Source organism: Scyliorhinus torazame, chromosome 2 (assembly GCF_047496885.1).
Source record: "Scyliorhinus torazame isolate Kashiwa2021f chromosome 2, sScyTor2.1, whole genome shotgun sequence".
NCBI lineage: Eukaryota > Metazoa > Chordata > Chondrichthyes > Carcharhiniformes > Scyliorhinidae > Scyliorhinus > Scyliorhinus torazame.
This window is the reverse complement of record NC_092708.1, coordinates 264786983-264799812: the sequence shown is the minus strand read 5'-3', so window position 1 is coordinate 264799812 and position 12830 is coordinate 264786983. Positions and strand designations below refer to the sequence as shown.

Below are 12830 nucleotides of genomic sequence, written 5' to 3'. Positions count from 1 at the left end.
TCACATTCCACTCTGAAATGACTCTATTCCTAATCTTACTGTTTTCAGGAAATCACAAAGCCAAAACTTTGCCATGCTTCTTTCAGGGTAATGAAGTAACCAGTGTCCTCATGTCCGTTCCAGTTTTCTATTGCTAAAATGGTTTTGCCTCAAAGAAAAATATGGCTGTCGGGGATGGGGAAGGGCGGATAGTCAAGGCTGCATATTTTGTATCATCCTTCTGCCCTCCTGTAACTTAAATTTGTCATCAGCAGTATATATCTTTTTCTTCATACTAACTGTTAGGATATGATGGCAGAATAATACAGTCATTTGTCTTTTATCTTAGAATCATAGAATCCTTACACTGCAGAAGGAGGCCACTCAGCCCATCAAGTCTGCACCACGTCCGAGAGAGCACCCTACCTAGGCCCACCATCTGCCCTATTCCGAGAGCCCCATCTAACCTTTGGATACTATGGAGCGATTTAGAATGGCCAATCATCCTAATGTGCACACCTTTGGACTGTGGGAGGAAACCGGAGCACTTAGAAGAACCCATGCAGACATGGGAATAATGGGTAACTCCGTATATACAGTCACCCAAGTCAGAATTGAACCAGAGTCCTTGGTACTGTGAGGCAGCAATGCTAACCACTGAGCCTCCATGCAAGTTTATCCTGCATCAACTCAGCAGAGATACAAACTCCATATAATTACCCCACAGCAACTATTCCAGCTGTGTCCTCTTATTCTCTTTTGGAGGTTGAGCCAATAACCATTATTTGTTGTTAATAAGGTAGTTAGCTAACTGTTATAACCCTCACGGAGGTCAATGCATCAGGACTATCAGATTCCCTGTGACCTCCACTGAACACAAGCTTCTCCAGTTGTTGTGTTCTATGGTTTCCCCTGATTATGAAGACATGCATAGAACATGTGTGTTTAGCGATAACAAGTATTTATTATTGATCACATGGACAGGTAAACAATAAACTCACGTACAGACAATTCTATCTAAGTTACTGGAGAGCTGCGGTGAGATGCGACTGTCCTGTAGTCCGTCCTGCTACTAACTGCCGCGTGTCGTCAGTCACTTAATGCATATCTGGCTCCATGTGTGTGCCTGGCTCCACCTACGCAGGAGGTCATAACTGTCACTACATGTATTGATGTTCAGCTTTATACATTGGTACAATTACATACAGTTATATACATTGGTATATTCTACCTGCTTGGTCCTGCGTGCTACTTTAGTGTATTCTACACCAACAATATAATTGTCATAGCATGCACTTGGTGATACATTGGCATATGACATTATTTAAAGGAGAGGAAGAGAAATCTCCTAATGCCTTGGATAACATTTAGTCCTCAACCAACACCACTCAAACAGATTATTTGGTCACTTATCTCATTGTTGAATCTTGCTGTGTGCAACTAGCTGCCTTATTTTCATTCCAGCACTGGAGGTGAAAAGCAAACCTGTTGAAAACTGGAGATTTAATGTGAAAAAAACTGCACAAGAAATTAAATGAATGTGTTGGTGTTAATTTGAAGAGTTAGTGAAAGGAATTTTACGCACATATATTAACCACTTCAGTACCAGAAATAGCTAAATGCCTGAGTACATTTGGTAAAGAAAGTCGACTGTATTTTTTTCTGTTTTATCTTTGCATTAGAAACACAAGAGGAAGTATGCTGGAAAGCAAAAGAAAACGTGAGACAGAGACCCAGAAGGTAATGGTCAATTCGTTGGCTTTTGGAAAACTGCCTCCTTATTAGAAAACAGTGAATGCTGGTAAAAGTCTCTACCTCATAGATTGGTGTTCTGCAGAACTCTGTCTTCGACCACCTGCTGCATCAGCCTGTCCCATTGTAGAAATCAAGGAAAGTTGGGGTAAACCTTTTCAGGAGTTGCACACCAGACTATGGAAGAGAGGAAGCAAGAAGCTGTTAATACCAGCCATGTTTCATTTCTGTAAAAATTGATAATGATACCAGTGGACTTCTGAGATTGTCGTTGCTTTGCGAGTAAATGGCTTACAGCGAATTTTGGATTGGACAATGAAATATTAGAATGATTTAAATCTCTTAAATGTAAACCAGACAAAATGTTTTTATCCCCTTACTTCTGTGTCTCATAATGTGGAGACATCAATAGTTAACATTTTCAATTCATTTTCATTATTAGCAACCAAATTTACTACTGTTCCCCCACAGCACCATTTGGTTATCGTTGTTGTGAGAAGTTTATGACTTTGAAACAGAATTACATAGTATTTAGGTTGAGGCAAACTGACTGAATTTGGATGTTTTATTTACTAATAGGGTTGTCTGCTTTGGTCTCTGGCATGAAGAGTTGACATCCTCTTCATCCTCTTTAGAATAATGAACCTAGAGAGTTGTGAACCCAGAATTATAGAAGGCAAACAACAACCATTTCAACAACAGCTACTTATATAGTGCTGAGAAGATAATGAAATTCCCCAAGGTGCTTGATAAAACATGATAAAACAAAGTATGACACTGAGCCAAATAAGGAGATATTACATCAGATGATTAGTGTGGTGAAAAATAGGTTTTAAGGAGTGTCTTAATGGAGGAATGTGAGGTCAAGAGGGAAAGAGGTGGAGAGAAGGTATTTCAGAGCTTGGGGCCGAGGCATCAGAAGACACATTCACTAATGGTGTAACAGTTAAAACTGGGAATGCCCAAGAATCAGAATTAAAGATGCGTATAAATCTTGGAGGGTTGTGGGACTGGAAGAAATTACAAAGATATGCAAGAGGAATTAGAAAGCAAGGATGAGAATTTTAAAATCAAGATGTTGCTTGACTGGGACCTAATGTAGGTCCGTGAGCCCAGGGATGATAGAAGAGCAGGACTTGTTAAGATGCAGGCAGTAGAGTTTCAAATGACCTCAGATTATTTAGGGTAGAATGTGGAAAACCAGCCATTAGTGTGTCGGAATAGTTGAGTCTAAAGGTAACAAAGGCATGAATGAGGGTTTCAGCAACAGATGTGTTGTGATAGGTGAAGTGGCCTGATGTTAAACAGATGGAAATAGGCAGTCTTAATGATGACACAAATATGAATTCAGAAATTCAACTGGGGATCAAATGTAACACCAAGGTCGTAAACAGACTGGTTTAATCGCTCGGAAGAGGGATGAGCAGCGAAGTTGGCAATATGGCAATAAGGAATATGTGGCAGAGACCGAAAACGATGACTTCAATCTTCCTAAAATTTATTTGAAGGAAATTATGCTCATCAAGTACTGGATATCAGACAAGCAGTCTGATAATTTAGCAAAAATGTTGGAATCAAGAGAGGTGGTGAGATAGAGCTAGCTAGCTGTTGTCAGTATTTCTGTGAAAACTAATGCTATGCCTTTGGATGATGTCATTGAGAGGTAGCTGATAAATTGGTGAGGTCCAAGGGTAGATCTTTGAGGAACACCAGAGATAAATTCAGGAAGAGAAACCATTGCAAGTGATTCACAGGCTACGATTAGGTAAACAAGGATGGAAACAGGTGAGAGCAGTCCCACGCAGCTGAGCGACAGGGAAATGAGTTGGAGGAGGATGGAATAGGCAAATATGTAAAAGGCTTCAGGCAAGTCGAGAAGGACTAGGAGGGAAAGTAAAAGCACAATACTGCGGATGCTGGAAATCTGAACGAAAAACAGAAAATGCTGGAAAACCTCAGCAGGTCTGGCAGCACCTATGGAAAGAGAAACAAAATTAAAGTTTTCTTTCTGTATGCTACTTTATTAGAGCTGAGAGGGAAAACTTTAAGTGTGTCACAGTCAAATAGGATGCCATTTGTGACTTTGATAAGAGCTTTTTATGTACTGAGGCAAGGCAGAAGCCCAACTGGAGGAAAGTTAAAAAGCCTCAATTCAGCCTAAAGTTTAGAAGATCTTCCAGCACCCTAGAATTTGGGCTCATTGACTGACATTTGGTGTTGTGGTGTTGCAGTAATTAAGGTGTTTGTGTTAAATTTAAAGGGTAGTAACTAGATTGAAATAGCATAAGATGAAATTTGCTCGGGTACCATAAAGTAGTGGAAAAAGATGCAGCAAATTAGCAGGCAGACCATTAAAAAATGTATCAATTAACTCCTTCAAAAAGAGAAATTAAAAGAGAAAATGCTGAAAGTACATAGCCAAGTTTTTGTCCAAAACAGCAAAGATGATTCGATATTATGGATGACGCCTTCAGAAGATTTGGTTGGAATGAAGAGGATCCACTATTAACCTGCTATTCTATTTCAGATGCAGACTGACTTGCTGTGTACTTCCAGAATTTTCTAAATTTACTTATTTAATAAAGGCACAGTTGAATATCTGCCTGCGAATGGGACTGAATGTTGCAAGGATGAATATAGTGTAGATTATCAAGTGGTCTATGTAGTATTGCAATGTGGCACTTGCTGGGACTATAGGAATCCCCTGTTAACAGCTTCTTAAAGTCAGTACCATTCCTCAGTGCTGACCTTGGATCAGTAGTAACACTCTAGCGTCTGAGTCAGAACGAAACACATTGAAATCTTTCTAGAGAAATATAAGTTTCAGTGCAGTGCTGAGGAAGTGCCACTTTTGGAGCTTCCCCCTTTGGTATGGGATGCTGGCCAGTTAACTGCAAGTATAATGGTGCTCACCATCATTAGTGTGCAAATCATCCAGCCATTTGTGATGCTGTTATTTGCGAAACATCACAAATTGCTGTATGATTTGGATTGTTAGCGTCACAAAAATAACAGCTCATCCTCAATCTCCATGTTATTTTTAAGGAAAGGCTCTGTACCCCAAAAAATCCTGGGCTACTATACCAGGACCCATAGACCCTCACAGATGGACACGCAAGAATCCATGGCACCAGTTGAAGAAGAGCACTGTACGAGGGCATGAGAATCCCTTTCCGAGTCTCACTTAGGTTCGGAGCAATAGTCTGGATGTAACAGAAATGAGTGACTATGATAATAATAATAAGAAGAAGCTTTATTGTCACAAGTAGGCTTAACACTGCAATTAAGTTACTGTGAAAAGCAAGTGATGTGCCAAAACAACTATTTAATTAAATATTACATAATCATTATAACAATAATACAACAGTTATAATTGATAATATAAAAAAGAGAAAAATAAGTAAAAAGAAAGATAACCTTATTGAAAGGAGAAAACACTTATATACTGGCTTCAACTGACGAAACAGAAAATCAGTCATAATTTGGATTATACTCAATGCAAATTTTATTTAATGCAACTATATCTAACTCAATAAGACTTTAGTTATGCACTTATGTGAACAGTTACATAAGTTTCAAGACTCACAACTTTAATTCAAAATACTAACCGATAGAGAGAAATGGCCAGGCCCATGCTGTAGAGGTTGTTATTCTTCTATGAGCTTCAAACTCAGGGGGTGGGATTCTCTGTTTCTGAGACTTAAGCGTTGGTGCCAACGGAGAATCTGTGGACTTTTACGACAGAAAAACCGTTCCTGCACTTGGACCATTTCTGCTACCGTTGAGGGGCTAGCTCTGGTGCCGCGTGGAACACAATCATTTCTAATGAAAAACGGTGCAGGATTCGCGGGGTGCATGATCGACACTCGGGAGGCTGACAAGCTGCAGCCGCACATACACATTACACTCCCGACACACACTTATCCCAGCCAAAAAGATTGAACTGGTTGTGCTGGAGTGCGTCCATACAGCTGATGGGTCATCTGCGCCAGAGGGCAACCAGGGGAGGAGCCTGGTGGACACCTATGTGACCCGTGGCACCAGGTTCAAAGCGGGCTGTTAACGGTATGCGCAGCTGCATGGCTGCCTTGCCGGCTGCGGCAATGGTGCTCCGTGCCCGTCCACTCCGACCCCACAGCTCACCTCCAGGTCACCCAACCCACTACTCCAGCCCTGGCAAAAGCCTGGCTAATGGCACAACTGTCAGCATACTATGACGATGTTGGACACCTTCCGTGCCCCCTCTCTCTCACCCTCAGCAGCCGCCATGCCGGTTTCACGATTTATTTATTTTTTTAATTTAGAGTACCCAATTAATTTTTTCCAATTAAGGGGCAATTTAGCATGGCCAATCCACCTAGCCTGCACATATTTGGGTTGTGGGGGTGAAACCCATGCAGACACGGGGAGAATGTGCATACTCCACACAGACAGTGACCCAGAGCCGGAATTGAACCTGGGACCTCGGCGCCGTGAGGCAGCAGGGCTAATCCACTGCTCCACCGTGCTGCCACCGTGCTCTCATCCCACGTACTCCCCGCATTGGAGATCACTACTGCCTCCCGAAAATACACAAGGCCAACACACAAGGCCGTCCTATCGTTTCAGGCAATGGGACCCTGTGTGAGAACCTCTCTGGCTACATTGAGGGCATCTTGAAACCCATCGTACAAGGTACGCCCAGCTTCTGTCGCGACACGATGGACTTCCTATAGAAACTCAGCAGCCATGGACCAGTTGAACCAGGAACATTCCTCGTCACAATGGACGTCTCGGTACTCTACACCAGCATCCCCCATGACGACGGCATTGCTGCAACAGCCTCAGTACTCAACACCGGCAGCTGCCAATCTCCAGATGCAATTCTGCAACTCATCCGCTTCATTCTGGATCACAACGTCTTCACCTTCGACAACAAGTTCTTCATCCAGACGCACGGAACAGCCATGGGGACCAAATTTGCCCCTCAATATGCCAACATCTTCATGCACAAGTTTGAACAAGACCGCCTCACCGCACAGGACCTTCAACCAACGTTATACACCAAATACATCGATGACATTTTTTTCCTTTGGACCCACGGCGAAGAATCACTGAAACGACTACACGATGACATCAATAAGTTCCATCCCACCATCAGACTCACCATGGACTACTCTTCAAAATCAGTTGAATTCTTGGACGCACTCATCTCCATCAAGGACGGTCACCTCAGCACTTCGCTTTACCGCAAGCCCACGGATAACCTCACGATGCTCCACTTCTCCAGCTTCCACCCAAAACACATTAAAGAATCCATCCCCTATGGACAAGCCCTCCGTATACACAGGATCTGCTCAGATGAGGAGGAGCGTAACAGACATCTACAGACGCTGAAAGATGCCCTCGTACGAACGGGATATGGCGCTTGACTCATCGATCGACAGTTCCAGTGCGCCCATAGCAAAAAACCGCACCGACCTCCTCAGAGGACAAACACGGGACATCCGCCAGAGTACCCTTCGTCGTCCAGTACTTTCCCGGAGCGGAGAAACTACGACATCTTCTTCGCAGCCTTCAACTTGTCATCGATGAAGATGAACATCTTGTCAAGGTCATCCCCACACCCCCAATACCTGCCTTCAAACAACCGCGCAACCTCAAACAAACCATTGTTTGCAGCAAACTACCCAGCCTTCAGAACAGCGACCACAACACCACACAACCCTGCCATGGCAATCTCTGCAAGACGTGCCTGATCATCGACATGGATACCACCATTACACCTGAGAACACCACCCACCAGGTACGCGGTACATACTCGTGCGACTCGGCCAACGTTGTCTACCTCATACGCTGCAGGAAAGAATGCATGGTAAATTGGCGAGACAACGAATGAACGGACATCGCCCGACAATCACCAGGCAGGAATGTTCGCTTCCAGTCGGGGAACACTTCAGCAGTCAAGGGCATTCAGCCTCTGATCTCTGGGTAAGCGTTCTCCAAGGCGGCCTTCAGGACGCACGACAACGCAGAATCGCTGAGCAGAAACTTATAGCCAAGTTCCGCACACATGAGTGCGGCCTCACGCGGGACCTGGGATTCATGTCGCATTACATTCATCCCCCACCATCTGGCCTGGGCTTGCGAAATCCTACCAACTGTCCTGGCTTGAGACAATTCACACCTCTTGTTTTAAAATGTTTTACAAAAAAAAATAAAAAAATTCTTGTGCTTGTGGGTCATCCATCAGATCGGTGAGACTGACCCACAGTTCTAATACAGTACAAATTTGGTCGGGTAGGCTCCTGGGGAACCTGCTCTTGAGCTTCTGACACATTCCCCATTTGCCAGATGCATCAATTTGCTGGGTCAAAGGATAAATTACATTTTCTCATTCGGTCGGAACCAAGAGTATGTTGTGCTCTTACTATATAGGTTTACTAGAATGACCGGGTGAAAGAAATCTAAATCTCCAAATCTGAATTCTGGTGGGCTGGTCTCTCCTTCCTATGAGTGACCAGTGAATCCACTCAAAATTATGTTTTTCCCAGTGCGCCAGGGTAGGTTTGTGGGGGATGTGTTTAAGGTGGTGCGGGAACCTCCAGTATCCCATAAGAATTTGACAGTATGGCCTCCTATCTCACCATTCACGAAGCTAATACCCAAAGGAAACTCTTTACAGAGGCCCATTTAACCCTCCAGCAGGCGATGGACATCAGTATTTCCCAGGAGAGCATGGAGCACGGAGTCCAGGAGTTGCAGGGTTTGTCGGTCCTGAACCTCGGTCACCAAAGTCACTACTGACCGACCGTTCCCAGGCCAGAATAGCACGATTTTCCATGAAGCGGGATCGACCGTGGGACCCAGGGCCGTCATTATGGTGCACCTGGGCTCAACTGGGTTGATTACCCTAAACCAGAACACCAAGATGGTGGCCTCAGGTCGCAGGCTGGATGTGTGAATAGGGCCGGAACATCAGACATGCCCGTGAAGATACCATGCCCCGTTGAACTCCCAGGCTTTACTGCCCCCCCCCCCCCCTTGAGGCCAAGCATACTATGTTGAAGACCAAGAGGAAGAGTACCAGCAGTTTCACTTTGTTACAACCCCCAGGGTCGCACCCATCCGGATTGCATTAAAGGGGAATGACCACCCCATTGAAATGGAGCTAAATACCGGAGCGGCAGTCTCGGTAATCAGTCGCCGGACATTCACTGTGATCAAGTCCGGTCTCCAGACCTTTGACCTTCGGGACACAGATGCCTGATTGGCGACGTAGTCTGGAGAGCCTTTGGCCATGTGACCATGGTTTACCTGGGCCAGTTGGCAGGTTTGCTCTTGGTGGTCGTCCGTGGAGGATGACCGAGCTTACTGTGCCACGATTGGTTGCACCACTTAAAGTTGTACTGGCAACGTGACTGCCGCATGTACCCCACAGCCGGAAGGAGTGGTGGCGAAGTTTCCAGGGGTTTTGCTTTAGTGGCCAAATACAGCATGGACGAGGACGCGCAATCCCGTTATTTCCATGTCCGCCCACCGTACGCCTGCTCCTCGTGCTCCCCCACCACCTCCTCCACCTTCTGGATCGCCTGGCCCTGCGCCTCTAACCTCATCTCCATGTGTTTGATCCCCGTCTTTTTCGGAACCACCACCGTGGCCAGGTCCTCCAATGTTCTCCTTGCTCTGCTGGGCAAATTTCTCGTAGAGGAAGCTCACTAGCTGATCCGTCGTCAACTGGGCAGGCAGGCTAGGACCATGACGCTCTGCCATCTTTCCCTGTGTCACAGGTTTCACACCAGCTTTCAACACTTGTTCCTTCCTTTTTCAACCACTTCTGGTCCACGAATCCATACACTGGTGGGATATTCTCTTCTTCCACCCCTCCTGTACCTCTTGCAACCTCTCAGCTTCGCCGTTGGCCAGGGAAAATGTCCAAAACGTCCACCACGAGCGGGAGCTACCAAATGTGCGCCACTCACACCATGGCCGCCACTGGAGGTCGACGCTTCCCCTTATGGCATAGGTGCTGACGGGTCTGAGCGGTCAATAGCTTTAACGTCGCGCACACTAGCCAATCCTGATCGGAACTATGCCCAATCGGCTGTTGTATTCGATGTGAGGAAGTTCGACCAGTATGTCTATGGCCAAGTATTTACAGTCTATGCTTTTTAAAAATAAATTTAAAGTGGGGGTGAGACCCACGCAGACACGGGGAGAATGTGCAAACACCACACGGACAGGGACCCAGAGCCAGGATTGAACGTGGATTCTCGGTACCATGAGGCAGCAGTGCTAACCACTAGCCTCTGTGCCGCCCTGGATTTACTGTCTATACTGACCACAAACCTTTACTTGGGTTATTCAAAGAGGATCGAATGATTCACCTGATCACGTCTGCCAAGGTCCAGTAATGGGCATTACTCCTAGCAGCATATGAATACACGCTGGAACACCGTCTGGGCACGTAGATCCCACATGCAGACGCTTTGAGTCCCCTGCCCCTCTCCATAAGACCGCTGGCTTCTGCCTTGGCCGCAGAAGTACTTGCGGCCCTCCACTTCATGGATTCCTTGCCTGTCACGGCGGCTCGCATAAAAGATGGATCCACAGCTACCTTGGGTCCGACACATGGTCCAGTACGGGGGCCAACACAGAGCTTTGCCCGACGATCTATGGGCGAATAAGACAAAGCTCCCGGAACTGAGCATAGAGGGCGGCATTTTATTGTGGTCGCCCCAGAATGGGGTTGTGCGCTTTTGTTACAGGGCCTCCACAGTGAACACCCGGGGGTATCCAAGATGAAGATTCTTGCCTGCACCTATGTCTGGTGGCCCGGAATGGAATCGGACATCGAGAAGGTGGCACAGCACTGCGTCCTATGCCAGGAGAACCTGAAGGCCCCACTGACTGCGCTAATGCACCCTTGGGAATGACCGGGAAAACCTTGGCCCCGCATCCACATAAACTTTTCTGGCAAATTTCAGGGAGCAACATTCCACTTTATGATAAACACCCACTTGAAGTGGCTCGAGGTCCACAAGGTACAAACTGTGACTAGAAAGATAACCGTTGATAAGCTGCAGCACACATTGAGCACCAGAATACCCAAAGTTTTTCTGTTGGATAACGCGCCACATTCACCTGTCATGGGAGTGTCCTTTTAAGAAATGTTTTTGTCTTATCACATGGCTTCAGTGATGTCAATTTGTGGGTGGAGCTGGGCTGTGGCTCTGGGTTTTACTTTCGTTTTTGGGTTTTGAACTGGCTTTGTGCAGCACAGGTTGAAAATGTTTTTTTTTCTCTATCTGCATTTTAAAAGCTGTTTCCAGACTGCTTGATAACTTGAAAATAAATAATTGTTTTCCGGAAGAAATTCAAACCTGCTGTTTTGGAAAGGACACAAGAGCATCCAAACCAGGTCTTGAGTGCTGTGTGCTGGGCCACACCTTTAAAAAGTGATTTCTGGTTTATGGGATCTTGTTATTAAATTGGAACAGCTTAAGAAGAAAATTTATTAAGGGTTATACATAGAGCACTGTAGCTGTCTGGGGTATTTATGTTGGTAGTTGATAAAAATGCTTACTGTGTGTGTTTATAAAAATGTTAACTAAATTTGTAGACTAAAGCTCGTTTTTGATTAAAAGTGCTTAAGGCCTCTGTTGAATAACACCTGAAAGGCAGGCCCTTGTGCTCATCGTAACCAAAATCAATAAACAGTTGTAGTTCAGGTGAATTCCATGATATACTTTGGAGTTTTCTAAACCCTGGCCTATAACACATTGGCAAAGAGTTTGAGTTGTTCATGGCCTCGAACGGAATTCAACATGTACGGACCGCCCTGTATCACCCAACCCTCGAACGGTTTGGCCGAGTAGGCGGTCCAAATTTTCAAAAGGGCAATGAAGAAATTGACCATAGGGTCTTGGGAGATGCAACTGACCCGTTTTCCCTTCAGTTACTAGACACTCCCTCATGCTACCAAAACCTCTGGCCTACAGCTTTATAGTTCAAACCTCTGGCCTACTATCTCCTTTGTAGTTCAGCAGCATAACTTGCTCACAGCTTTTTCAGGAGTGGCCTCTGGCTTCGCATCAGCCTGTTCTGGAGAGAGAGGTGGTTCTCAACAGCCTTTTGGTGAGAATTAACTGGTTATTCCTGGAGTGAGTTGGTTCAATCCCTCCACCCAGCTTGCAGAATCGAAAGTGAAATGAACACAAGCCTTGTTACACAGAAAAGCATAGCAGTGTGATCAGATCCAATCACCACCTGCCACCGGGCAGAGCACCATCCCTTTTGGCCAATTCATTGGCCATCAGCCAAATCAATCAAATGGAGTCATCACTGATCTCTTTCGCTGCTGCAATCCTCTGCTTGAATTTATAGGCACAGGCCATTGCTTCTGCTTGAGTTACAGATACAGGTTGCATTAATGTCACAGGTCCACTACTCGTCCATGGATCAAAACAGTAATCGTGGAAATAAGGGAATAAACAGGAGGGACCTTGAGAAATGTTACATTTCTTGAAAGTGTTACATTTTTCTCTTTTTCACTTTCTTTTCCTCACGCATCCAAAGATGATGAAGTACAGTTCAACCAAGCGGCCATGTGGGAACCAAACCAATGAGTTTCCCAAAGGTTGTTTGAGTAGATCCAATCCTGCCCTGATGCAACATTTGCCACTGAATTCATTAATTAATGCTAAAAATGAAGAGTCATGGTTGAGTTCCTCCTCTTCCCAGCTCAAAATACTGAGGCCAGGTATCGTACTCCTCCTGCTGTTGTTTCACAAAGACTCGGCACAACAGCCTGCCTGGTCTGTATAGCTCAGTACTATACCATTTGCTGGACAGTGCCAAGTGCAGAACTCCCAGCTAACTGTCAACTGTCTTTCCAAATTTTGTTCACTATCTAATGAGAGCTTCTCCACTGGTTGTTATGCACCCATAGTGTAGTGCTGAACTTTACAGATCAGGCAAGCTGCTAGATCTCAGTAGGCTTTTCTAAAAAGACTGAATAAAATGACAGTGGATGAAGACAAAATTTGATTTGGCAGTGATGCCCATCACAGTTGAACAGCTTACTTATACTCATTTTAAAAGCTAAAGCATGAAGAATA

The 12830-nt window shown here is 45.1% G+C and overlaps 1 protein-coding gene across 3 annotated transcripts in view; it reads left to right on the top strand.

The window, feature by feature from the left end:
- The window catches only part of LOC140398239 (neutral alpha-glucosidase C-like), a 352477-nt gene that overhangs the window by 165835 nt on the left and 173812 nt on the right, over positions 1 to 12830 (top strand). For all 3 annotated transcript variants that reach the window (XM_072486683.1, XM_072486676.1, XM_072486666.1), the window contains exon 7: positions 1662 to 1719. In XM_072486683.1, the coding sequence (XP_072342784.1) occupies positions 1662 to 1719 (58 nt within the window). The remainder of the gene's footprint in view (positions 1 to 1661; positions 1720 to 12830) is intronic.